Genomic DNA, 27,099 nt, shown 5'->3' on the forward strand with positions numbered 1-27,099 from the left:
TATGACCCGGGCAGTGGTCCCTGTATGACCCAGGCAGCAACTCCTGTATGACCCAGGCAGTGGCTCCTGTATGACCCGGGCAGTGGCTCCTGTATGACCCGGGCAGTGGCTCCTGTATGACCCAGGCAATGGCTCCTGTATGACCCGGGCAGTGGTCCCTGTATGACCTGGGCAGTGGCTCCTGTATGATCTGGGCAGTGACTCCTGTATGACCCGGGCAGTGGTCCCTGTATGACCCGGGCAGTGGCTCCTGTATGATCCGGGCAGTGGCTCCTGTATGACCCGGGCAGTGACTCCTGTATGACATAGGTCGTGGCTCCTGGATGACACAAATAGTGGCTCCTGGATGACACAGGCAGTGACTCCTGTATGACACAGCTGTGACTGATTTGACAAGGCAGAGATTCCCGTGTGATGGGGCAGTGGCTCCAGTATGACATTGCCGTGTCTGGTCCATCTTGTGCACACTTGGGGTGACTTTGGCATCATTACTGCAAGATCAGTCAGCTTTCAACTGCAGACCATCTTTGCTGGGGCAGGGAGTCAGGCCTGAGTCTGCCTCAGAAAGGTCTTCGCAAAAAGTCAGTCCTGCACCAGATCAGTCGGTGCCGGCTGAGCACTCCAGGAGGACCAAGGATGAGGCCTGGCTCAAGGAAAAAGTGAGGGGCCTGGAGAGAGTGGACATGCTTGAAAAGGGTCTCCATTCCTTGCAGCACAGTTGCAGGCAACACCAAGACTAGCTGGGTCCTTGGAATCATCCAGGCCCACCTCACCAGGGCAGCCAGCCACACACCTGGAAGGGACGCTGTCACTCAGCACGCATTGAGCAAAGAACAGACTGAACGCAGCCTCCTGCTAGCCCTGGGCCTCCCTGGCCCCTGTGCTGCTGCTGAGGGACCTCCCCCAGAGCTCTGGATTCTTCCACACCAGTGATTTTAATCCATTTTGATGTCAGAGACGTGTGTGGGACTCTGGAAATGCAGAGGGTAATTGAGTATGACTCTTTTCCCAATAACTGCTGTAAAAAAACAGAACAGATGAATTTTAGAAGGATGTCTGAAATGCAAGCATCCTATAAAGTATCTCTACTGGTGAGTTACTTACAGCTAGTCAGCAAGTGAAACCAGAGTCGCCCACCAGTATCCTGGTGAGTCATCGCCAGCCTGAATTATTAGAAAGGGACGGCTGTCCCGGCTGGCATCTTTCCTTTCATCTGCTGCTGTTCCCTTGTCCTGCGACATCCATGTTGTCATCCTATCAGAATCATCAACATCACCTCATGGGTAAGAAATCAATTCCTGCTGCATTCTCTACAGCTGCTCCTGTCTGGGAACTAAGGAAGGAGTTTTATTATAAAAGAAAGTTTTTATTCCAGTTTCTATTCATGGAACTTGAAGAAATGGAACTTCCTGAAACCAGGAGGTTCAGAAAAATAGAAGATTATCATCTCAAAAGAACACGTCTCATATCATCTGGGGGAAAGCAGGGGTGGGGAGACCGTCCTCCGTGCTGCAAGTCAACCGGCAATTTCGAGAATGCCATAAATTGGATTAAAGATTTCGCATCAGAAAATAAAGTTGTCTGCTGATACGAGGCTTTTTCATTGGGACTGTGGCAAACCTGATAAACCTGTAGCACTTCCGAGAACGGAGCCAAACCACGGTGTTCAATCGCAGAGGCTAAAGCGCTTCTTTCACTGAGATCATCTAAACCTAGATCATACTGAATCTGCCTTCTCTCTGGCACGGAAACGTTGTCCAAGGTATTCACGTTGGAAGTATGAATTACCCACACTCTCTTTAAAGCCCTATCCAATTAAAAGGAGATGAAAATCTCCTTGATGCAGAGGCCTTTGAAACACGCTCGGGGTAGTGGGGAGGGATGAGAGATACATATTTACAGGAAATCTGATAGAAAAGACCACCATGTAGCCTGAGGGTGAGTCTGAGAAGATATTTACTCAAGACTTGTATTTCTTTTAAAAACAATTACTTTTGATACGTATCTAAAGTATCTCCTCCGTCATTTAGGATAAAGACAGATTAGGCTTTTACTCAGGAATGAATTAGAAGCCCTGGCATTCTAGGAAGCTAAAGAGTTTGTATCCACTTGCAGAAAACTGAAAAAAAAAAATAATAATAATCTGGTGTAAGAGACCTACAAGGAAAGGTAATGTTCTCTTTGAAATGGAAATCTGCTTAGAGAGGAAGTGGTCACTGGAGCTTTAAAAAAACATTAAAAGTAAGGAAGTTCTCCCTTCCTAGAAAATGTGAGCTGGGGCTCTAGCAGAGGACACATGAAAGACTTAGAGCAGCAGACTGAGATATTCCAGGAACGGCAGGCAACTGTAAACCTTCAGCAGGATGGGGGAGACAGATGGGGGCTCTGGAAAGGGACCAGGTAGCAGAGCGGGGACCGTAGGCAGGACGTCTTGGGCCACCTCCTGCCCTCCCTGGACACTGGTCCCAGCTCTGAAATCTTTGTTTTCTTTGGGCTTACTTTTAGTTTGTTATTCAAAGTATTAAAATGCCACTCTGATTCTAGAATAACTTTTACTCTCATCGAAAATAGCTGATGGCTTATTTACGTCGTGGCTATGACAGGAGTATTTTGGGAGCATTTAAATAAAACAATGTTCTTAAGTTTATTAGGTGGCTCTGAAGTGAGTGAGGCTTCAATGGGGTCATCCTATAGAAAGAAAAGGCAAAGGCCAGCGGGCAGGTGGGGGTTCAGTGCCAAGGATGACCCATGTTTAGGGCTTGGCAGTCTGTCTCCCCTATGGGAACCTCGAGTTCAAGGCCAGCCTGGACTCTTTTCAAATCCATCCTGGCAGGAGGTGGGGAAGCAGCTTGCAAGGGCTGCTACGTGGCCATCAGGAACAAGGACTTTTGAAAAGGCCACGCTGGGTCAAGCCCACCGCTTATCTGCTGTGCATCCTCGGCAAAGCTACTGACCAGTCTGATCCCTAGATTCCTTATCTGCAAAATGGGTGTAATGCAGATGCCCACCTGACAAAGTGATTGGAGGCCTTAAACGGGAGAGCACAGGTGGCTGGACCGAGTAAGCTGGGAAAAGCCGAAACCACCTTTGCAAAAAAATTAACAGTGAGGAAACTATGTCAATAAAAGAGATCTAATCTAAATCCTCACCTGCCCCCTGTAACCAGCTTGAGGTATTTCTAGCTCTTGGGAAACTGTCTTCCCCTGGCACTATCTGCGACCAATTATTATTTTAGAGAGACAGTGTAACAACTGCCTGACCGTCACCTGACGGTCACCTGACTTTGCTGGTAGGATGTCGGGGGAACCTGCTCCTGCCCCGCTCAGTCATGCCTCTCCTATAATCATTCCTGGGCTTTGGCTAAGCCAACTCTGGGAGACGTCTAGTTTAGAGTTTAAATGGTAATAGGCCTTCTCTAAAACTCAGCCGCCTTTATAAAGCTAATGAAAGGCCGTCAGGCTAGGAAGAGGAGAGAAACCTGAATTCTGCTAAGGTGTAGACTGGTCACAAAATACATAACTTCACTATTGTAAATTAGCCTTTTGAGTTGTTTTCAGATTTTTGGCTTGTCTGATACCTGGCTCCACCCAAACCACCAGCCCCACTCCTGTGGCCCACCTAGAAGCAACTCAGCTCAAGAGGGCAGCTCTGAGCCCCTGTGATTTCATCTCCAACCCAACCCATCAGCAGCAAGCATCCATTAGCTGGCCACCACCACCCCTTCCCCCAGACTGCCTTTGAAAAGCCCCTCCCCGGGAGCCTTTGGGGAGATTGATTTGAGTAGTGTTACTGGCCGCAAATCCGTACGGCTCTGCAGCAACCTCAGTTCTCACCACCTCAGAAGAAGGAATTCGATTGAGGGGCACAAAGCAGAAGAGACTGAGGCAAGTTTCAGAGCCGGAGTGAAAGTTTGTTAAAAAGTTTTAGAGCGGGAATGAAAAGAAAGTACACTTGGAAGAGGGCCAAGCAGACATCTTGGAGATCAAGTGCCCCGTTTGACCTTGGGCTTGGGGTTTGATACGCTGGGCTACTTCCAGCATCGTGTGCCCCTTTTCCAGTGGAATGCCCCTGGAAGGTGACCAGTTAAACTCCGCCATGATGCCTCTCAATTCACATGCTTGAGCCCACTCACCCAGCTCCTGAAATCTTACCAGGAAGCTGCTGATTACCAGCTTGAGGTGTTTCTAGCTCTTGGGAAACTGCCTGTCTCTGGCACTGTCTGCAACCAATTATTATTTTAGATAGACAGTGTAACAACTGCCTGACCGTCACCTGACAGTCACTTGACTTCGCTGGTAGGAGATCAGGGGAGCCCTCTCCTGCCCCGCTCATGCCTGACTAGCTACCTGCTGTAACAGCATGGCTGGCCTTATGTCAGTTAAACTCTTTCTTTACTGCAAGGCCTTGGTCTTTTTTTGTGCAGCCGGCGGGTGGGGGCTCAGTGCCAAGGGTAGTCCAGGTTTGGGGCCTGGAAAGCCTGGCCTGTTGGGTGATTCCGAAGCTGTGTGGTTCCCTGAGGACTGGTGCTACCATCTTGTGGGAATGACGGCAGTTGAGAAGTGGTGATTCGTGGCTGGGAATGCAGCATGTAGGATGATAGGAAGCTTTCCTGGTTGTAAATCAGCATCCAGCAGTTCTGTTCACTCAACCTTGTCAGGCAGGCCCTGGGTTAAGGTCCAGAGGTTTTCCAGGTTGATAAAGCTGAGCCCCTGTCCTCAAGGACTTGTATTCTCTGAGGAGGAATGACAAAGGGGCATGCTAGTTTCAGTACATTGCCGAAAGTTTTGAGGCAGCAGGATCCTGGGTCTTTGTGGAAGCACAAAGGAGATTGGAGTGGCAGCTAGGAAGGCTTCCTGGAAGAGATGGTTCCTCTGATTTTTCCATGGTTTTCTCCAGTAATCTACTTTGTTTTTCCCAAGAAAAATAAAGAAAGTTAAGGCCAACTGTCTTTCAAAAAATTATTCCACATGTGTCAAAAGCTTATCAACATTTTAATCACTGATTTAGAAAGTAACTTACCTTACAAAGTTCCCCCTTTTCAAAATGATACCCGGCTTTATATCCATAGCGTAGTCACACACATACATCAAACTTTCTGCAAGCTTTAGTTTAGAGTCGAAGTCTGCCCTGATATTTCTGATCATTGATGATTTTCGACATAGCATTTTGTAGGTGGATGACATGGGAAAATAGCCAAGTCAGGCCTCCAATTTCTACATAAATGCATCCCACAGCCTCTTTTCACCCTACAGTTCCTTTTCCCTGGCTCCAAGGCTGTTGGGACAGACAGGCTTCGGGCCCCAGCTGGCAGCAGGGGAGCAAGGACAGAAGCAGTGAGGACTGGCCAACAGACTGCTGTTACCGTGGCCAGAGGCCTGCGTGTTTGACGTGCCAGTGATTGACCTCTTTGACCAGCTGATGCTGTGGGTCACGAGCCAAAAGACAGGAACTTCAAGAAAATACTTGTATTTTTTCAGTGTTACTCCCATAGTGTTTCATTTCTTCAAATGTACTTCTACACTGTTTTATTTTGAATGATTGCATTCCTGTTTTACTCTTCGCACAATTCAGGCCTCGGTGTCTCTTTCTTTTCTTTGTTTCAACTCACAGATGTGGGAGGAGGCCATTGCCTTGGGCAAGGAGCTAGCCGAGCAGTATGAGAACGAAATGTTTGATTATGAGCAACTCAGCGAATTGCTGGTGAGTCTTTATTTCTTTTCATTTAAATCAACACAGGCAATCTCAGCTGGTTTTTCAGGAATTTCTCTTTCCGTGTCAACGTTGGGGTTCACCCCAGACACTCTGGGACCCGGGCCATGTCCCTCCGTTTTGCCTAGGAAGATGGTTTTAGTTTATTTGCTGCCTGATATTTGGCCCATAAATATTTACTTTTTAGTCCCAAGTCAGCTCTTATAACCAAACTCTTAAGGCTTCTATGAACAAATTGTACATAAACAACTGCTGACCTTGTGTGTAGTGGTCTTGACAGCCCAGGAGTCTCTGAGCATTTGTACTAGTTTAAAACTGCCCCCAGGCCGGGCGTGCTGGCTCATGCCTGTAATCCCAGCACTTTGGGAGGCTGAGGCGAGCGGATCATGAGGTCAGAAGATTGAGACCATCCTGGTTAACACGGTGAAACCCCGTCTCTGCTAAAAAATACAAAAATTTAGCCTGGCGTGGTGGTGGGTGCCTGTAGTCCCAGCTACTTGGGAGGCTGAGGCAGGAGAATGGCGTGAACCAAGGAGGCGGAGCTTGCAGTGAGCTGTGATGGCGCCACTGCACTTCAGTCTGGGCGACAGAGCAAGACTCCGTCTCAAAATATATATATATATATATATATATATATATATATATATATATATATATTTGTAATTTTGATTTTATAGTTATAAATGCTATATATTATTATTGTAAAAATCACCTTTAATAGCATCACTATTGGCCGGGCACGGAGGCTCGCACCTATAATCCCAGTACTTTGGGAGGCCGAGGCAGGCAGTTCACGAGGTCAGGAGATCGAGACCATCCTAGCTAACACAGTGAAACCCCGTCTGTACTAAAAATACAAAAATGTTAGCCGGGCGTGGTGGCAGGCGCCTGTAGTCCCAGCTACTCGGGAGGCTGAGGCAGGAGAATGGCATGAACCCGGGAGGTGGAAGTTGCAGTGAGCCGAGATTGCGCCACTGCACTCCAGCCTGGGCAGCAGAGTGAGAATCCATCTCAAAAAACAAAAAACCTGACCCCTTCTATGAGAGGGGAATGGACAGATAATGACCAGACCTTTCTTCTGCCGTGGGAACGCTGTTAGTTTCTAATCACTGCCTCCTCCACCTTGTCATTTTTCTATTCAGCAGATCACCTTAATGATGTGGGAATGTGTGTCATGAATTTAGAACAGAACGATTCTGTTCTTTTAAATTCTCCGTGAATGTATCCCACTATCTGACCCATACCTTTTAAAAAGTACTAAGGGCCAGTCATTTAATCAGAAGAAAACGCATTTCTTTGGCACCTCTTCGGTTATTGAAAACACCCATAAGTCACAACTGTTTGCTGAATTTGGTCTTGTTTGTTCAGATTCCTTTGCGAAATGATGGAGAAGGAGTGAAAAATAATGTCAAAACGATGGAGTGAGATGAAATTCAGGTGCAGCCTCAGTACCATCTCCCACCATCTCCCTCTCCCACCCTATAGAAGTTGCCAGAGCTTTTAAAGAGCCCACAAGAAGAATCCAGAGGCACGCATGCTTGAATACTCAAACCTGAAATGCATTCTCTTTTTTCCTTCCAGAAAAAACAGGCTCAGTTTTATGAAAACATCGTCAAAGTGATCAGGCCCAAGCCTGACTATTTTGCTGTTGGCTACTACGGACAAGGGTTCCCCACATTCCTGCGGGTAAAGTTTGATTCTGCCTAATCTGAGCCATGATTGTTCCCCCAGCAGAGAATCCCCTTCCCGTTCTGAGGAAGGGTGGGGAGTTTGCATCTGCGTGGCAAGGTGCAGCTCTCCACACTGCCATAGCTTGGTGGTTAGCCCAGGGGACAGAGAGAGGCTGACTCTTTGGTTGCATATAACCTTTCCATCTGATGTTTCCTTAAAACGACCCTCTTTCAGAGATGTATGTGTATTAGTTTAATTGAGGTGTGGTATGTGTAACATACTATTTGCCATCTTAACCATTTTCAGGTGTGTAGTTCGGTGGCATTCATGCATTCGCATTGTTGTGCGGCCAGCACCACCATCTGCCTTCAGAACTTTTTCATCTTGCAAAACTGAAATTCTCCATCCGTCAAACCCTGCCTCCTCATTCTCCCTCCCCCTAGCCCCTGGCAGCCACCATTCTACTTTGTGTCTCTGTGAATCTGGCTGTTCTAGGGACCTTGTATCAGTGGAGTTGTACAGTACTCACCCTTCTGTGTCTGACGTGTCTCACTCGGCCGAATTTCTTCCAGATCCATCCAGCTTGTACCGTGTGTCAGAACTTCACCCTTTTAAGGCTGGATGGTATTTTGTTGCATGGAGAGGCCACATTTTATTCATTCATTGATCCATTGATGAACATTTGGGTTGTCCCCACCCGATGTGCTGCTGAAGATGTATGATTTTAATTATATGGGAAATTAGAAGTGGATCTGTATGGCCACGGTGCTGGAAACTCCAAATCAGGCTCCATCCCTGAGACAGGCGCGTGCTTTCGGACATGTGATTGAAGCAGTAACCGTGATCACCTGCCAGATGCCCGTTTCCCGGTATTCACATGAGGCCAAAGGAGAAGTTATATAAATATTAAGAATGCTGCCTGGCCTACCATAGAATTGTTGATACATTTTCTCAAAAACACATTCTTGGATGCCATTGACCAATGGGTCATGATTTCCTGATATTTCTTACGACTTTTTTTTTTTTTTTTTTTTTTTTTTTTGACACATCGTTTTCTCTTATCCTAGGAGACCATGTGTGATTGCTCTGGCTTTAGGAAGCAGAAGCTCTGTGTCTTGAGCACGGCTGTCTGGGGCAGTTAAAACCAGTTGGGAGATTCCACTGGTTCCAGACGTTGCTCATTTGGGCTCCTGTGTTTCTGATTCCATGGGAGTCACTAATAGTGTGAGACACCTCTTCATCACAGTACCCAGAGGATACAAACCTCCCCTTAGGAAGGACATGTCACTGTTGACAGGAGAGCCCCACAGTTCTGGCCTGCTCCATGAGGTGAGGCTGGCTGCCCACTGCTCAGTATCCTGCCTGGTGACGGAGTCATCTGGCCCTGTCCTGGTCACTCCTGGTCATTGCTGGTCAGCTTTTCCTCTTGCCTTCATCGTGCAGCAAAGACAGTGGTTGATCAGAAGCACAGATTCTGAACAAAGTCTTCCCTTCCAGAGAATGAATAAAGGAGGCTTAGTTACAAGCTGTGAATTAGAGACAAGTTTGAAATTAGCTTCATTCTCAACAAAAAACAAAGCTGAAGGGTGGGATGAGCTTGGAGTTAAAGCCACTTACTGTTGCTAAAGGCTTTAATTCGAGTGTGTGTGCTCCGGAACATACATCTTTAAGAAAGGGAGAGAAATGGACCAAGCCATGGCAGCCTTGTGCAGTGCTTGGTGTTAAATGGTGCGTGTGGCCCCTGTGGATGGAGATCTACCTCTGGATATGTAGGCACCAACTCTGGATCCATGCAGGATGGTTATCCCGGAGTCCAGAGCAAGGGAGCAGCCTGCGTGGAATATTATGTGAGGGCAGTGCCAGGTGCGGAGGACACGTCACAGCCCCCGAGCCCAATAGACACCAGGTTGTGCCAGGAGCTCATGCATGGCAGGCTCCAGGGACGGTCCTGGGTCATCTCCACCACCAAAAGGACAAAATGAAAAGTCCAAATAGAGGTTAACAGGCTTGGTTAATATTGAACTGACTTTCCCGCCACACCTGGATCATTCTGCGGGGCTGCAGCAATGTATTTATCATGCTTCACAGATCACCTGGCAGGGGTCAATCTGCCAGTGACACTAGCAAGTTACCAAAAAGTGGGCGGAATGTTTGAGTGCTTCATGCCCTGCTGGAGAGGAGCCTCCAAGAACTGACTAGCCGTCCCTTTTGCTTTGTTTTTCTCTAAAAATTGATCTCACTGTTGTTTGTGCTCATATTAATATTTATAGGTCTTACAAGGAATAAATATCTTTGACTATATGTACATTTTCCTCTTGTTTTCATGTTCGAAGGGATCATTTCAGAATGCAAAGTAACTGACATTTTCAGAAAATGTTATTCGTGTTTTTATCTATAACTCACCAGCGTTTTTCTATTAAAGTTTTTATATGCATTTTTATTATTATGTCTTTCTTATGTAAAGCATAAGAAAAATGCTTGCTAGTTTCATAGTAGTCTGTTATACATTAAATCTTACTGAATTTTGGAAGTGTGTGGCTTTATATAGCCTTAGAAGATATTCAAACTGTGTATTTATATTTCTAATTAAGACTACATTTTATCTGGTTTTTGCTTGACTTTTTTTTTTTTTTTTTTTTTTTTTGAGATAAATAGAACATTTTTCTTCCATAATGGTACTTTTAAGACATATCTAAGCACAAAGTGAAGAAGAATTCAGTTCTTAAACTGGTTCTTTTTTAGTGATTTAGGAGAACTCAGAATAAGCTGGGGCGAGGGAAGGGGATTGTCTTAGTCCACTGGGGCTGCTGTAACAGAATACCTTAGACTGGGTACTTTATAAACAACAGAATGTGTTGTTCCCAGTTCCGGAGACTGGGAAGTCCAAGATCAAGGTGCCAGCAGATTTGGAGTCTGAGGAGGGCCATTCCTCGGAGACGGCGCCTTCCACCTGTTCTCACGGGGTGGAAAGGGCAGGCAGCTCTCTGGGCCCTCTTTTCTAAGGCACTGATCCCTTTCACAAGGGTGGAGCCCCCAAGACCTAATTCCCTTCCAGAGGCCCCACCTTCTAATACTATCACCTTGGTGGTTAGGTTTCAGCATCTGAATTTTGGGGGCTACAAACATTCAGACCACAGCAGGGATCAGTTGATTCAGTGTCATACAATCTCTCTTAATCCTTTTGAAAATCCATTAGTTAGACAAATTTTAATTTGACTTCAATCTTGGTCTTTAGGGGATAAGTGTAAAAATATGCAGCAAGATGCTGTCCTCTGGCTGCCTCTGTCTCTGTTCGTCTCCCTCTCTGGCACCTGTCCAGGAGTGACTGCAGATGGGGCAAGGCTGCAGCTGAGGAGCAGCCAGCCTGGAGGTTCTTTCCCAGCATCCCCTGATCGAAGAACAGAAGCACCTCAGCAACCACATCCCGTCCTGGAAAGCGTTACCCCCAGACTTCTGTTTCTTGTACCCCTGTGACTTCTGCTTGCTGTCTTCTCCTTGCGGCAGTTTTCATTTCAGTTGAGACAGCCCTAGATGGGACAGGGTGGGTGGGGGGAGGCAGAACGCTTCCAAAACCAGCAGCAGCATTACACTAGATACTTATTGGCCCCTTTCGGTGACCCAGTTGACACTCAGAACACACGTGTTGAATTCGGGAAAACAGGGAGACCTGTTATATCTTGCAAGAAAAACGTTCCTTACAGGTGTATTTACAGAGGACTGTGTCACACTCAGGCAGAAAAGACCTCAACAAGAGAGCCTTGTGGAAGGAAGAAAACTTACCTACTTAACTCCCCTCCCCGCCCCAGGCTGCCTAGCCTAGCCTAGCCATCTACAACAACCCCAGTGGACTGACACTCCAACTTGGAATTTATGGAGGTGACAAAAGTGTCATTGGAGATGGACCAAACCCAGCCCTTCCAAGAAGAGCTCTGTGTATTTTATCTTCACATATGTTGATGAATAATGACCTGCACAAGCACTCTTGAGCGCAGGAAGGGAAGTCCTGCTCTCCGTCCTTCTCCAGTCACTCCCCCGGGGGAGGCCAGGAACTTAGTAGCTCTGGGCTCTGGACTGCATCCCTTCCCCTCGGGTTCTGCTCACCTCGACTGTGTCTCACAGGAGTCGGCGCGGAGTGGCCGTGCTCAGGCGCTGGGACCCCACCTTAGCTCATGCTCTCTTAAATTCCTTATGGCAGAATGGGCCGGGCGCGGTGGCTCAAGCCTATAATCCCAGCACTTTGGGAGGCCGAAACGGGCGGATCACGAGGTCAGGAGATCGAGACCATCCTGGCTAACACGGTGAAACCCCGTCTCTACTAAAAAAATACAAAAAACTAGCCGGGCAAGGTGGCAGGCGCCTGTAGTCCCAGCTACTCAGGAGGCTGAGGCAGGAGAATGGCGTAAACCCGGGAGGCGGAGGCTGCAGTGAGCTGAGATCCGGCCACTGCACTCCAGCCTGGGTGACAGAGCGAGACTCTGTCTCAAAAAAAAAAAAAAAAATTTCTTATGGCAGAATGAAAACGAGTTCATTAGGGCCTACCTGAAAAGAAAACAAAAACCAGAAAAAGCGTGGACATCATTATCCACTTGCCCTGGCTGCCTTACCCCCTTCTAACCCTATCATGCCCACCCTAGTGTGGGCTTCTGAGTGTTCATTTGGTTTTTCATATGGTTTTTAAATCAGTTGTTACTGTCAAGATGAAAACATAGCACAGATGTTAGTAGCTCAGTGTTGAGTGCCTCTTAAACAGTATTAACTTACATGCTTGATGACCATGTGTTCTTGATTAACAAAGCCAACACAAGTTTAAAAAAAAAAAAAATTACAAGTTGTTCTTAAATTCAATGACATTTTGTAAGAACCCGTAAGGCATATTTTAAGACCAGCACATTGCATGTGAACTCTTCCTGGCCCTTTCTCTGTGATGTTATTAAATGAATGTCACCCTTTCCAGGGAAAAGTTTTCATTTACCGAGGGAAAGAGTATGAGCGCCGGGAAGATTTTGAGGCTCGACTGTTAACTCAGTTTCCAAACGCTGAGAAAATGAAGACAACATCTCCACCAGGCGACGATATTAAAAACTCCCCTGGCCAGTGTATCCTTTAAGACAACCACATCAACTCTGAAGCCATGGCGACACCGTTCATTTGGGTGGTTGGGTGTGATGGGGGGGGCCTCTCTCATGGTTGTCTGTGCTGCCTTAGCGATCCTTAACCCCCTCACCTCAGATATTCAGTGCTTCACAGTGAAGCCCAAACTCGATCTGCCTCCTAAGTTTCACAGGCCAGTGTCAGAGCAGATTGTAAGGTAATCATCCCATTTTTCTTACCCAACATGAGGGTTGTAAGAGGCTGTGTGGACAGATCTCTTCCTAATGATTTCACCTTTTAAAGGATGATTTTTAGCCTTTGATTCGCTTTCCAAATGCTCTTTCTGTCCTCTTTGAAGAGCAAGGGAAGCTAATTATTTTCAGCATCCAAAAAACGTGAAAGGAGATGTTAATCCGTGTGCTGGGAGCTTGCAAAACCTATTCCTTTCCCAAAGTCAGCTGATGGCAAAAACCTAAGCGGGCAGTGGAGGCCGTCTGGTCTCCTTTATAGGCCTGCCCCACGGGGTACAATCTCCTAGGGAGCTTCCCAGCAGTGTATCCTGCCCATTTCCAGCAAAGCCAAGTCCATACATGTGAGTGCGGCCTGAATGTTTGCATTTCGAAAGGTGGGAAATGGGATTTGCACATTTGCTGCTGGTGACACACAGGAGAACCCTTCAGCCTCACGGCACAGCAATTCCATAATGTAGGATTATGAGGGGGCTTTTAAGCCCCCTGAGTCAACTGTCCATATTTGAATGAGATTTTCTGCCTGTCGGTTGAATCGCACCTGACTTAGCAATGGCATAGAAAGACCTGCTTTAACAGATGTGTTTGATACTAAGACTTTTCTGTTCTGTTTGATCCATGTTCTGGTGAAAATATTAATCTCTTTGATGACTTCATATTCCTTAGGATCTGCTTCATTTTGCTTCCTGAAGTTTGGTGGTTTCTTTGGCCTTTCATTGTTTCTTTGACCTTTCTTCGGCAATAATGGGAAATAAACAGGGACCCCGTGTGTTTACAAATGACTGCTCTCACAAGGCATACATTTTAAGGGTTGCAACCTTTTTTTTTCAGAGGCCTTAAGCAAATAGTGAAGCTTAGAGCCTTCTCAGATGCAGTAGTTTCTGTTGCTGTGGAAGACTGCCTGCATTTCAGTGCAGGGGAGGAATCGGTCTCGGTCTCTGCACGCCCTCCCTGTGCGTGCAGATAGCCTGTCTCCCACCCTGGCCACGGAGGCAGGTTACTTACGTTTCCTGTGTGTCACTCTTGTGGTGGTTGCAAAATCTGTACTTTGTAGATCTGAAACTTAAGTATGTGATACTTTTTAAAAATAATAATAAACACATACATTGAACACAAAAGCCTTTTTTCTCTCTCCTTTGCTTCACCTTTCCTCTGTTTTTGCTCATTTCACTCTTACTCAGCTTCTGTTTTCCCTCGAGGTGTTGGCGGGGACAGAGAAGAGGCAAAAACTCAACTTAATTTTTCCACCTGCCAACATCTCCCTAACTGGGAGAGGACGCCAAGGCGATGGCTTCAGGTCAAGGTTAGGGAGATTTTGCAGGCAGCAGTGACATATTCTAAGGCCAGACCCTGTGTCCAAAAACAAATTGGCTGTTTGCCGGGTTAAATGTCTAATGATCTGTCTGTCTCTGTACAGTTTTTACAGGGTGAACGAGGTTCAGCGATTTGAATATTCTCGGCCAATCCGGAAAGGAGAGAAAAACCCAGACAATGAATTTGCGGTAAAAAACAAACCACCAAAACAAACAAACAAAAAATATCATTCCACCACCAATAGAACTGCCAGTGGAGGAGCGTGGCCTCAAAGGCAGCTACAGGGCAGTATTAAATGTCTTTGTATATTGTGTGCAGAAATCCTAATCTATTACCCCCTCCAAAGTTAGAAAAACTAATTGCCATTTCACTAACAATATGACTAAGGTCACTGAGATATTTAATAAGGAGACTGTGCCGTCCGAATGCCGGAGCTCCCATATGAGTAGCACACTGCCTTCCTTCCTTGTGAGCCCCAGGTGAGAAAGCAGGTGCCTATTATCTCTAGTTACAAATGGGCCCATGGAATGCTGAGGTGCTGGGTGCTGACGTGGCTTCCTGCAAGTGACACAGCAGTCAGCACATGAACTCATTCCTAACTCAGGTGCTCATCCTAACTCAGTATCCAGCACCTGAACTTCACTGGAGCACAACACACAACTGCAGGGTTGACCTCAGCACTACTGGCGATACAGACTGGGTTGTTCTCTGTGGTGGGATCCATCCTGTGCGTCCAGGGATGTTTGGCAGCATCCCTGAACTGCCTACTAGGTGCCAGTGTCACCACCCCAGTTGGGACAGCCAATCAAAAAGATTTCCAGACTGGGCGTGGTGGCTCATGCCTGTAATCCCAACACTTTTCGGAGGCTGAGGCAGGTGGATCACATTAGTTCAGGAGTTCAAGACCATCCTGACCAACATGGTAAAACCTTGTCTCTACTAATAGTGCAAAATTAGCTGGGCGTGGTGGCACATGCCTGTAATCCCAGCTACTTGGGAGGCTGAGGCGGGAGAATCGCTTGAACCCAGGAGGCAGAGGCAGAGGTTGCAGTGAGCCAAGATTGCTCCATTGCACTCCAGCCTGGGGGACAAGAGTGAAACTCCATCAAAAAAAAAAAAAAGTTTCCAGAAATTGCAAAATAAAACATCCACCCCCTGTTGCAAACCATGGCATTTGAGTTGTAGAAATAACAGCAAACATCTTTAGAGCCTTTTTTTCTTTCTTTCTTTCTTTCTTTTTTTTTTTTTTTTTTTTTTTTTTTTGAGACAGTGCCTCACTCTGTCACCCAGGCTGGAGTGCAGTGGTGCAATCTCAGCTCACTGCAAGCTCTGCCTCCCAGGTTCACACCTTTCTCCTGCCTCACCCTCCCCAGTAGCTGGCACTACAGGTGCCCACCACCACGCCCGGCTAATTTTTTTGTATTTTTAGTTTTCTTTTATTTTTGTGTGTTTAGATGGGGTTTCACCATGTTAGCCAGAATGGTCTCAATCTCCTGACCTCGTGAACCGCCCGCTTTGGCCTCCCAAAGTGCTGGGATTATAGGCGTGAGCCACCGCACCCGGCCCTAGAGCCTTTTAAAAATTCTGCATACTAACTGCTTTCATGGATTCATTTGTATTTTTATTTTATTTTTTTGTGTAGAGGTGGGGTCTATGTTGCCCAGGCTGGTCTTGAACTCCTGGGCTCAAGTGAGTGGATCCATGTTGAAAAGGCATCAAATAAGCCATAATTTTTTTAAAAAGTTAATGTTTATCCATCTTGCCTGGGAAACCTCCGGAAATCCCTATGTACTCCTATATTGCAAGGAGGCATTAGTCTGGGGGCCCCCAAGGAGGACCAGCTCTGCTGAGAATGACTTCTCTTGTGTGCCGTCTGAAGGCATCTAGGCTACCAAGGTCAAAGGTGAATTAACACCCTACTCCTGACCAGAGCAAAGCTCAGAACCCTTCCAGCAGGGTTGCCTCAAGTAAAGAGTGGCATCTACCCACTCTCCCTGCCAATCCCTCAGGGGTCCACCAGTCATCGGATCCTCAGGGCTTCCTTCCAGCCCTGACGCCAGATTCCTTGGTGTCACCAAGGAGCACAAAGGAGCTTGGAGTTAGTGGAATCTGCAGTATTGTGCAGTCCCAGCAGGCTGGTTGTTTGAAGATTAAGACCCTATTTATTGGTGAACCCAGCACCCTGGACCTCCTCCAGGACTGGTCACTGCAGTGTCTATTGTCTGCAGCAGTGCGGGCAAAACCTAGGCATGTCTAACCTGGACACCCTCGCTAAGGGCAGTGGCTTTCAGAGCAGTCTGCACCTGTTACTGTCATCACAAGCACTAACGCTAGTATTTATATGGAGTCCCTCAACTGTGGGATTTATAGGCAGTTCTTGAATGTCCCTCACACCTCTGCCATCTGGCAAGTAGATATATTCTTAGACTATAAAGAAATAGACACAAGGAGGTCAAGTGAACTGCTGAAGGGTGCGCAGCCAGTTGGGTGCAGAGCTAAGAATAACGAAGGCTCTTGACATTTTGAGCTGTGCTGAGCCCAGAGGCTATGCTTCTTCTAAATGGCCCTGAAGTCCCCTAATGGCCCCGTTTAGGTCCGGGCACTTGGACAAAGTGTTCGGAAGCCGCAGGATTTGGTCCTTCACATGCCCCCCAAAACCTCACATAAGTACAAAGTCTTTTGCTCTACTGGGAAGCCAGGCTCCGGCCCTACAGCAGGGAGCCCAGCTCCAAGTGCAGCGGGCTGGGGAAGCTGCCCGACAGGCCGAGAGCAGAGCAAGGTGGCTCACACCTGCAGACCTGGCAAGGGGTGACTGACATGCTGGGGAGTGAGGGCACTGACAAGGGGGAAGATGAGACAGGGCCTGCATGAGCAGGAGCTGGCCATAAAGCCCAGGATGGAACCCAGAAGTCCCTCTCTGGGCATATTGATATGAGAAAAAGCACTGGAATCTGTTCGAGAAGTGGATGTGAGAGAGGCAGACCTGCTTCCATTGCTAGGACAAAAACCTGAGGGAGCCGTCCCCACGGGGCAAAGGAGGACTGGCCTGGGACACGGAGGCGTTGCCTGTGTCCCTGTGGCTTCAACCAGCTCCTTCCCTTAGAAGTGTGGGATAAATGCTTTCCAAGATCCAAGCCAGTTTTCTGAATTCTTTTTTTTTTTTTTTTTTGAGACAGAGTCTTGCTCTGTTGCCCAGGCTGAAGTGCAGTGGTATAATGTCAGCTCCCTGCAAACTCGGCCTCCCGGGTTCAAGCGATTCTCGTGCCTCAGCCTCCTGAGTAGCTGGGATTACAGGCACTTGCCACCATGCCCGGCTAATTTTTCGTATTTTTAGTAGAGACGGGATTTCACCGTGTTAGCCAGGGTGGTCTCGATCTCCTGACCTTGTGATCCGCCTGCCTCGGCCTCCCAAAGTGCTGGGATTACAGGTGTGAGCCACTGCGACCGGCCATGTCAAAAATTTTTAAAGCTTAAAATACCGACTGGTTTTATCAGAACATCAGAGGTCACTTTGATTAAATCCAGTCTCCCAAAGATGTGTTTACCCCTTTTAGTTTCTTAGGAACACTGGCTAATGTAAGACTTCTTTGGAGCCTTTCTCAAAATCTCTTTGCTCATGAGGGGCTCCCCATGCCTCATTTTGGAGTATACACATCTTTCTCACTCGCCTAGTATACCTGCATTGTCATATACCAGAGTGGTGGACAGTGTTGGCTAGGGGACAGCGGATACTTTGATGTATCCTGAGGGATCGTTAGGCAGAGCGTGGCTTGTGAGGTACTACCTGAAGGCACACATGCCCTGTGCTGAGCACCACAGACCCTGTCCTGCTGAAGGACCTGGCTGCTGTGGAGTTATTCTGTAAATCCCCCTTAAGGCAGAGCTGTCCACCTGCTGACATCCTTCTAACCCGTGTTGTGTGTGTGTGTTTCCTTTGCAGAATATGTGGATCGAGAGAACCATATACACAACTGCGTATAAATTACCTGGAATTTTAAGGTGGTTTGAGGTCAAGTCTGTTTTCATGGTAAGGATGGCCCCCACCCCAGAAGGAATTGTCCGTTCCCTTCCTCAGTACAGTCTGCCACGCCTTCTTCACCTGCTCGTGGCCCGTGGTCACTGTGGCAATGTGCACACAGCAGACCCTACAGTTCACGTAACCACCCTACCTGTTCTTGAGAGCATCAGTATCTCCTCGCCCACACATATTCATATTCTAGTGGAAATGCTGTGTAATCACGACCAACTCTAGCTTATCAAAAAACCAGAATGAAGATTTCATTTATTCTTACAACATATTTAAATTCAGTCATAGCTGTGCTGTTTTGACAGTGCTTTCTGTTAACCAAGTGAAAAGCTTAAGACAAATTCCAATTTACATGAACTTTTTTAAAGATATTTTTTCCAGATGGTTTTATTGCCTTTTACATGACAAACAACTATTAATTAATACTTCTTGCCCATTTCAAGTAAAGATAGCCTGAGAACATACCCCTCCCTGACGCTTTTTAAAGAAATAACGATTTCCACCTCTCAGCAAAGCTGAACCTTGCTTTGCGATGGGACCATTTCATTTACATGAAACTCACATTTGCCGTGAGCTATTGGACAGTTTCATTTACATGAACCGAAGTTGAGCAACAGATTTATTGACAGTATTGAATGTCAAGGCCAAGGCAACTGGCAATATAAAAACATCTGATTGAAATATGTAAGTGTTTGTTCATGTGTCTCAATGCCTTTTGTTTTCCCCCAGCAAGAACTCACTGAGGGGGGTGGTACCTGCCATTTAGTTTTCAATGAGTCCCCCCGAAACCCCTGATTATTTGTCTCTAGGATTTGGCCGGCACCTGTCTGCCCAGCTGCGTGTCCAGCGCCGAGCCTTCTCCTTTGCCCACACCAGCATGAGCTATGGGCAGCTATGGGCCACTCTCTTTGAGAGGTCGCCTGTGGTCAGAGCCACCTCTTTATACTCGAAGCACCCAGGGCTCTTCGCCTACCCCTCCTGGGGGCACTTTCTGCTCTGGAGTTCCCTTTCTGTGCCCCTAGCAGCCAGGCAGCACCTGACAGATAGAAGGCTGTAGGAGTTATATGTCAGGTGATAAAAATGCACCGCCTTTGCTGGGTCCCTTTGTAGCTGGTGAAGCACTGTACATACAAGAGGCAACAGAAGAGCAGGCCCTCCACCTACACAGGCCGTGATCCTCTTAATCACCCTCTGCCCATGAGCCCTTTGTAATTGGGGCCTGCCAGCCAGCGGCTGCCGAATGCAGGAGCTTAGGGAGGTGGAGAGGGGAGCCCTGACCTTTCGTGAGGATGCAACTCCTCGGGCTGCGTTGGCCATTTTGAACAGACTCAGAGGGCAGGAAGGCAAATAATCCCAGAATGGCAGGACTGACATCCTGCTGCCAAACCCTGGTGCCCTCCTTATGCCACATGGGACCAACCCCCGTGGGATATCTGTGGGAGCAGCAGCTAACCTTGTTCCCTAAAAATAGGAAGGATTCTTTCTTAGTGCAAATGAGATTAGTAACAGGGAGTTAACAGTCAGTCCAGGTGGAATACTGCCCTGGAGTGTGCATTTGGTGAAACTGTGTGCCCGGGATGCAATGTAGGGCCTGGCAAAGCAAGTTGTGGGGTCAGGACAGCATGGCTATGCCTGCTGTCCAGGACACCGGACAAGGGGCCCTCTCAGCAGTGTGCACTTGGCTGGCCACACCCAGTGTATCACAATCTCCCCGAGGCTGTCCCTCCATCAGTGCAAGGACAGTGACATGGGTGGGCAGAGAGCCTCTGTTATCTCCACAGCCACCTAGGAGTGCCAGTCTGGGGTTCCTGATGGACAGAATGGCCCATTCTCTGTTCATCTCTGCCCTGCCCCACCCCCAACTCCCAGGCAGTCCCCTGGAGGCTGCAGCAGGAAGAACGCCAGACATGAAGATACCCAGAGCTCTTGGGCACGGGTAGGGGCCCATCACGCCTCCTTTGGAAGGAGCAAAGTTATTGCCAGGGTCACCCTGGGACATGGTCCCCGTGGCCCAGCGTGAGGAGGAGGTTTGGTCTGCTCAAGCAAGATCTGAGGGCAGCTGTGGTCCCTGCCTTAGACCAAGCCAGCCACGTTGCCCTGGCACCTTAGGGCTGAGCTGGAGGGCACTGGGCTGAGACTTGGCCAGGCCAGGCCCTGTGGGGCCCTCAGAGAAAGAGGGTGGAGGTCTCTGAGAGACATGCACCGGGAGCCGGGAGGACAGGTGGTCAGTCCCCTACCTCCAGCACTGACAGTCTCGTTAACCATGGCAGGTGTGCAAATGAGGCCTGTGAGGGCAGCCTGGAGTGCTCCAAACAGCCTTTTTCTCCCAATCCCAGGGGCCGTGAGCTCTCTTTGTTGTTGTTGTTTGTTTTTTGGAGTCTCACTCTCTTGCCCAGCCTGAGTACAGTGGCGCAATCTCGGCTCACTGCAACCCCTGCCTCCTGGGTTCAAGTAATTCTACTGCCTCAGCTTCCCGAGTAGCCAGGATTACAGGCATGCACCACTACACCTGGCTAATTTTTGTATTTTTAGTAGAGACAGGGTTTTGCTATGTTGGCCAGGCTGGTCTCGAACTCAACCTCAGGTGATCCACCCACCTCAGCCTCCCAAAGTGCTAGGATTGCAGGCGGGAGCCACTGCACCTGCCCACCACTCCTCCTTCACATAATGGTGTGTGGTGCCGTGGCAGGGCCCTCCCGTGACCTCCTTTGCCCTCCCTAACTGGACAGGTAATGCAGGCTGCCCGGGCCTGGATTCCTCAAAAGTCCCGAACATCTTCTCCCTCTGCACAGCAAGCAGAGAACAAGAACAGAATTGGAAGTCTCTGTTCTGAAGCAGGTGTGTTCAAGCACCACTCAAGGCTGTGTGTTTTGCCGGGATGACCACATGTGTGCATAGCCACGTGCACACACAGCCCCAGAGCGGAGCAGCAGCTTTGCTTTGTTCCTTTGGAATTTTCATCTATGAGAACAAACAATAATAATAAAATGCCCAGCTGCCCAAAAATTCTGTTTGGAAGAAAGATTCATGGAGGAGCAGGAAGCCTGCCCCAGAGCACGTGGCTCCTCTGGTGAGACCCCGGGAGTGGAGGCAGCCATGGGGCTGACATGCGGGCTCTCCCCTCTCCTTGCAGGTGGAAATCAGCCCCCTGGAGAACGCCATCGAGACCATGCAGCTGACAAATGACAAGATCAACAGCATGGTGCAGCAGCACCTGGATGACCCCAGCCTGCCCATCAACCCGCTCTCCATGCTCCTGAACGGCATCGTGGACCCAGCTGTCATGGGGGGCTTCACAAACTACGAAAAGGCACGGGATCCACCAGCTTGCTCTAGGCAGGCAGTCCTGCCCTGGGACAGACTGAAAATTCCAGAGTCCCCAAAGCCCAGAAACACGCCTGGTCTCATTGAGCAATCTCAGCAGTGGCCCAGCCAAGGCCAGGCAGCAGCAGCCAGTGGCAGCCCCTGAAGGCTGCAGCAAAGTCAAGGCCTGAGCCCTGGCAAGGCTCCCCTGGGCATCCCCAGACAGCCAGGAAGGGCTTATCTGTGCCCAGGCCTCCAGTGGCTTTTGCAAGGTCTGGGATCTTAAAGGCCGAAAGATAAAGTTAAACAAAAACATCAGAATATCAGGACTAGGGAGGTAGCGCTTTGACAGTGGAGGGGGCCTGGCCCGCTGGTCTCCCTGGATCCTAACTCTGTAGGAATGGGTAGAAGTTGAAGGACACAGGGTGTATCCTAGACCATGGGCCTGCCCCTGCCTGTGTTTGTAAATGCAGCTCTTTTGGAACAAGGCCATGCCTGTGTACTTACTTACTGCCTGAGGCTATTTTCCTGATACTGTAACTGGCGAGTTGAGTAGTGGCAGCATCGAGTAGTTGTGATAGAGACCTGTATGGTCCACAAAACCTAAAATGTTTACCATGTGGCCTTTCACAAAAAAAGCTTGTTGACCCTGATCTAGACAGAGTGAAAACAGACAAGAGGGGCACTGGCTGAGAGAAGGCTGCAAGGAGGCGGTTACCCGCCCTTGCACAAAGAAGTTCGTTGCGTTCAGGTGTAGGTCAGGCCTCGGCAGGTGCAGGGGCTGTGTGGGGGGCATGGGCATGTGAGTAGCTGAGAGGGCTGTATTCACTGCCATCCAGCAAGACCAAGCCACTAGGTCAGCTATGGCCTTGGACCCCAAGAAGCGGGATTGCTGCTGTAGACAGCCCATTAGCTCCACTTTCGGTGTTTGACCTTGTGGGACATTTTGTCCTGGGTGCTGCGGAGGGTGTGACCCTAGGTCTGCAGTGAGCTCCGTGTGGATCTGTTTTATGCACAGCTCTATTCTCAGGGCGTGGAGCATAGTAAGTGTGCAAAAACCTGTGTTTGCTGAGCAGGTGCACTGAGTGACTCTCCCTGTCTCCGCCAGGCCTTCTTTACAGACCGGTACCTGCAGGAGCACCCTGAGGCCCATGAAAAGATCGAGAAGCTCAAGGATCTGATTGCCTGGCAGGTAAGGTGTCCAGCGAGAGCCCTGCATGGCTGGAGGGAAGGAAAGCTAGGAGGGTCTAGGCTCAGCACACACACCAGCCGGCATGGAGGTCGCTGGGCTGCAGTCATGATGCACATGACTGTGATTGTCCCTGGGTGAACCCACCCACTGCTGTCATGATCAACTTGGCTCCTGGGCTGCAGTCAGGAATTTGAACACCCAGAAAATTATCTCTTGCAAAGGAACAAGGTCTCTTTCCTCCCCTTGGTCAATTCTGCCAGCTGCTGGAAAACTCTTTCTCTGTCTGTATTGATAGAACATTGAGGTGAGCTCAGTGCCATGAAGCCTTGAGCTCTAGCCTACGCCAGGAAAGGCACTCGGGCCAGTGCAGTCCCTGTGAAACGCACATAGGTCAGAAGCTGCGGTGCACCCTCTCCCTGTTCGTGCACCTCTGGCAGTGGTGCGTGTCCTCATTTGTGTTTTCCCAGCTGAAGTTGTGCATGTTATTTCACTGTTCTGCTCATGCTCCTGAAGCCTCTGGAGCCTTTCCCAGAGGGCCATCGTCTTGAAAGGGCAGACTCTGGGTGCCTTGGGTTCAGTGTCAGAACCTAGCAGATGTGTCTGTGCTTCTCAGAGCCTTCCTGAGCCTGAAGTGTAGGGGTCATCAAGAGCCAGTCCTTACAAGCGCTTGGCCGGCACCTGCCTGCTCTGCTGCTTTAGGCCACTGCCACTTTAGGCCTCCTTTTCTCATGTGGAAGGCGAGGAGGCTGCTGTCCCCGAGATCTCGCCCCACTGTGTAAAGAGAGTTGAGGGAGGTGGGGGCAAAGGCCTGCATGGGTTTGGACTGGGTGTCATAGCTCAGGCCACTTTGCTAAGCTGGGGTCCTAGGCTCCCAGTCGAGACCCAGAGATGCTGTGCAGTTGACCTGTACTCAGTCCAGAACAGGGCAAGATGCAAAATTAACTGGGCGTGGTGGCACATGCCTGTAATCCCAACTACTCGGGAGGCTGAGGCAGGAGAATCGATTGAACCCGGGAGGCAGAGGTTGCAGTGAGCCGAGATCATGCCGCTGCACTCCAGCCTGGATGATAAGAGCAAAACTGTCAAAAACAAACAAAAAAAAAGAACAAGGCAAGGCTGTTCCTCTTATGAGACTTCACTGTGAGCAGTTTGTTTGTTTGTTTGTTTGTCTGTTCTGGAGATGAAGTCTCACTCTCTTGCCCAGGCTGGAGTGCAGTGGCGTGATCTCAGCTCACTGCAGCCTCCTCCTCTGAGGTTCAAGTGATTCTCCTGCCTTAGCCTTCCTAGTAGCTGGGACTACAGGTGTGTGCCACCATGCCTGGCTCATTTTTTTTGTATTTGTAGTGAAGATGGGGTTTTGCCATGTTGGCCAGGCTGGTCTTGAACTCCTGACCTCAGGTGATCCGCCTGCCTTGGCCTCCCTAAGTGCTGAGATTATAGGCATGAGCCACTGTGCCAGGCCACTGTGAGCATTTTTATTCTGGCATCCCAGCGGGGCCTCTTCTTAGTGGTTTCTCTGCTGTTAGCACGTTGGCCAATGAGACATCTCAGAGTGGAGCAAGGCTGAGCTTTGGTTGTGAGCCAAGATACGAGTCCTTTTAAATTTGTGTTTAGATGTATAGGACGGGTTGGATTTTTATAATTCTAAGTACTTATATTGTTATACAAACATAACATATGTTTTTTATATATATATGTTATAAATAATTGTGATAAAATGTAAATAACATAAAATTTCCCATCTCAAACATTTTTAAGTGTCCAGTTCAGAGGCAATAAGTACATTCACATTGTTGTTGTACAACCAGCACCACCACCGTCCATCTCCAGAGCCTTGTCGTCTTGCAAAGCTCCAACTCTGTACCCATTGAACAACTTCCCCGTTCCTCCCTCCACCCAGCTCCTGGGCACCACCGTTCTACTTTGTGTCTCTATGAATTTGCCTACTCTAGATACCTTGTATGAGTGGAATTGTGTAACACTGGTCCTTATTTGTCTGGCTTGTTTCTCTTAGCAGAATGTCTTCCAGGTGCATCCATGTTGTAGCGTGTGTCAGAACTTCATTCCTTTTTAAGGCTGAATAATACTCCGTTATAGGGCTGGACCACAATGTGTTTCTCCACGGATCTGTCGAGGAACAACCTGTGGGTTGTTTCTACCTTCTGGCTGGTGTGACCAACGCTGCTGTGAACGTGGGCGTACAAATACCTGCGCAAGTCCCTGCTGTCAATACTCCCATCGTTTGGGGTATACACCCAAATTTAGACTTGCTGGCGCATGTGGTATTCTGTGTTTACTTTTTTGTGAAACTGCCAAACTCTTCTACAGTCGCAGCACCATTTGACATTCCCACCAGCAGTAATGCATGATTCCAACTTCTTTGCACCCCCAACAAGACTTGTTATTTTGTCTTTTTTTTTTTTTTTTTTTTTTTTTTTTTTTTTTTTGAGATGGAGTCTCGCTCTGTCACCAGGCTGGAGTGCAGTGGCGTGAGATCTTGGCTCACTGCAACCTCCGCCTCCCAGGTTCAAGCGATTCTCCTGTCTCAGCCTCCCGAGTAGCTGAGACTATCGGCGTGCACCACCATGCTCAACTAATTTTTGTATTTTCAGTAGAGTAGAGTAGACAGTGTTGGCCAGGATGGTCTCGATTTCTTGCCCTCATCCGCCGGCCTCGGCCTCCCAAAGTGCTGGGATTACAGGTGTGAGCCAGCGGTCCTGGCCTGTTTGTCTTTTAAATAATAGCCATTTTAATGAGTGAGAAGTTTTATTTATATGTATATATAAACAAAAATTAAGAGGGAAGAAATCAGACTGTCACAAATCTGTCTGCATTTGAAATCTGCATTTGGAATTATGGTTTTGAAAGTCCTCAGAGTTTGACTGAAAGGGACGTTGTTGGCCAACTGTGGCTTCTTTGCGTGGAATGTAAGCCTCATGTAGACAGTGTCCCTCTGTCACTAAAAAAGTGGGAGTTTAAAATTGTGAATGCTTCCATTTCAGATGTTGTAGATTTTGTACTAAAGGGTACGAAATTCAAAATTCCTCTGCAGGCTATAAAACTATTGCTATACAAAAACTAGTTTGGTCTGCAAAAGTTCTATTGATTTTTTTTTTTTTTCCTGTAAGCTTTTACAGCAAATTGGATTTTAAGAGTTTCAAGTCCTACAGAGGAAAATAATTTGTTCCCCAGAGAGCAGCTTTATGTCAGCACCGTGTCATCATTCCTAATAACTGTATTAAAGGATGAATGTTAAAGCAGGTCACAGGAAAGTTAAAAGAATCAGTTTTCTAGTAACTTCGTTGTATCAAAGAGTGGTGAAAAATGCATATTGCAAACATCACCTGTGATTTTGCTTTCACTTGCAAATGTTTGGAAAACCCATGTCTTGGTATTGGCAGCTGAGTCATCTGTTCATTAAAAATAAGAAGTTTGAGTTTATCAGAATGCTTTGTTCTCTTTGTGTTTATTAGTTCATCTGGTTTGGTTTTTTCCTGAAACTCTGTCAGGGCAGAGTGCTTTTCTCCTGGGAGCCCCAGGACTCATGTGCAGAGTTTTCATCACCGATGTATAATAAGCACAGCTCCGATGCCTACAGTGGTTTGTGAAGGTTGGTTACTAAGTCCCAGACAGCTCCTCCTCGGCCCTGCTTGCTAACTCGGAAACAGAATGGGCTGACCTGCTTCTCGCTGGGTGGGAGGTTGCAGTCAGGGTGCACGCTGCGAGGTGCCTCCTCCAGGTTCGCAGCTGGCACCAGGTCATGAGTCCCTTTCTCAAAGGCACAGTTCCATCTTTCCCCATACACAGCTGTCATTGTGGAGCATCCCTGCCGAGTATCCAAAGATAAATCCATACAGTCCCATATTAAACTACTGTGATGTGTACATATTTCTCTTTTGAAAAGTACAAAGATGAAAGGCTCAGCCATCATCCCCAGCTGATGACAAGCATGACTGTTGTGTCCAGGGGTGGTGCTCCCGGAGCACTGAGCAAGGCTTCCAGATGTTCTGCGCTGCTTTCAGGGCATGAATCTGTGCAGGGGACAGACAGGAGCAGACTTCAAATACGGCCCATCAGGAGGGCGCCTTTATAGCGCAGGCAGCAAGCTCGCTTTGATCAACTAGAGGTGCGACTTAGGGAAAGTGCTGTCCCGGCTCTGGGCTCTGAGAAGCTCTTTACGAATGTGGATTCCTGGGATCTGCCTACAGCAAATCAGGGCTCTGGAGGTGGGGTTCAGGAATCTGCCAGAGACACTCTGATGCTTAGCCAGAGTGGAACCCACTGAACTACAGGGTCTCCAGAGACCATTTAAGACCCTAGGTCTATCTGTATGTTAAGTGCTTTGTGCGTTGGAATGTGTTTTACTCAGGGCATCCTCTTATCTTCTTCCATTTAGAATCACACCTGCAGTTCAGCCCCACGTAGACATAAAACAGGGGACCAGGTCCTGTCCTCTAAGAAAGTTATTTCCCATCAATATCAGGAACTGTTGAGAGTCATGAATTCTCACACCTTGTAAATTTCACCTGTCAAATTGCAGTTCG

The 27,099-nt window shown here is 48.1% G+C and overlaps 1 protein-coding gene across 3 annotated transcripts in view; it reads left to right on the plus strand.

Annotated features, from left to right (window-relative positions):
• The window catches only part of DOCK1 (dedicator of cytokinesis 1), a 545,325-nt gene that overhangs the window by 490,424 nt on the left and 27,802 nt on the right, over positions 1 to 27,099 (plus strand). For 2 of the 3 annotated variants that reach the window (XM_007964409.3, XM_007964410.3), the window contains exons 39-46: positions 5,611 to 5,700; positions 7,291 to 7,395; positions 12,335 to 12,476; positions 12,610 to 12,688; positions 14,137 to 14,221; positions 17,974 to 18,060; positions 21,194 to 21,370; positions 22,472 to 22,555. In XM_007964409.3, the coding sequence (XP_007962600.2) occupies positions 5,611 to 5,700; positions 7,291 to 7,395; positions 12,335 to 12,476; positions 12,610 to 12,688; positions 14,137 to 14,221; positions 17,974 to 18,060; positions 21,194 to 21,370; positions 22,472 to 22,555 (849 nt within the window). Of the gene's footprint in view, positions 1 to 5,610; positions 5,701 to 7,290; positions 7,396 to 12,334; positions 12,477 to 12,609; positions 12,689 to 14,136; positions 14,222 to 17,973; positions 18,061 to 21,193; positions 21,371 to 22,471; positions 22,556 to 24,652; positions 26,003 to 27,099 lie in introns of those variants that run through there. The other variant, XM_038009711.2, reaches the window with a different exon arrangement.

This window comes from Chlorocebus sabaeus, chromosome 9, assembly GCF_047675955.1.
Source record: "Chlorocebus sabaeus isolate Y175 chromosome 9, mChlSab1.0.hap1, whole genome shotgun sequence".
In the NCBI taxonomy this organism is placed as follows: Eukaryota; Metazoa; Chordata; class Mammalia; order Primates; family Cercopithecidae; genus Chlorocebus; species Chlorocebus sabaeus.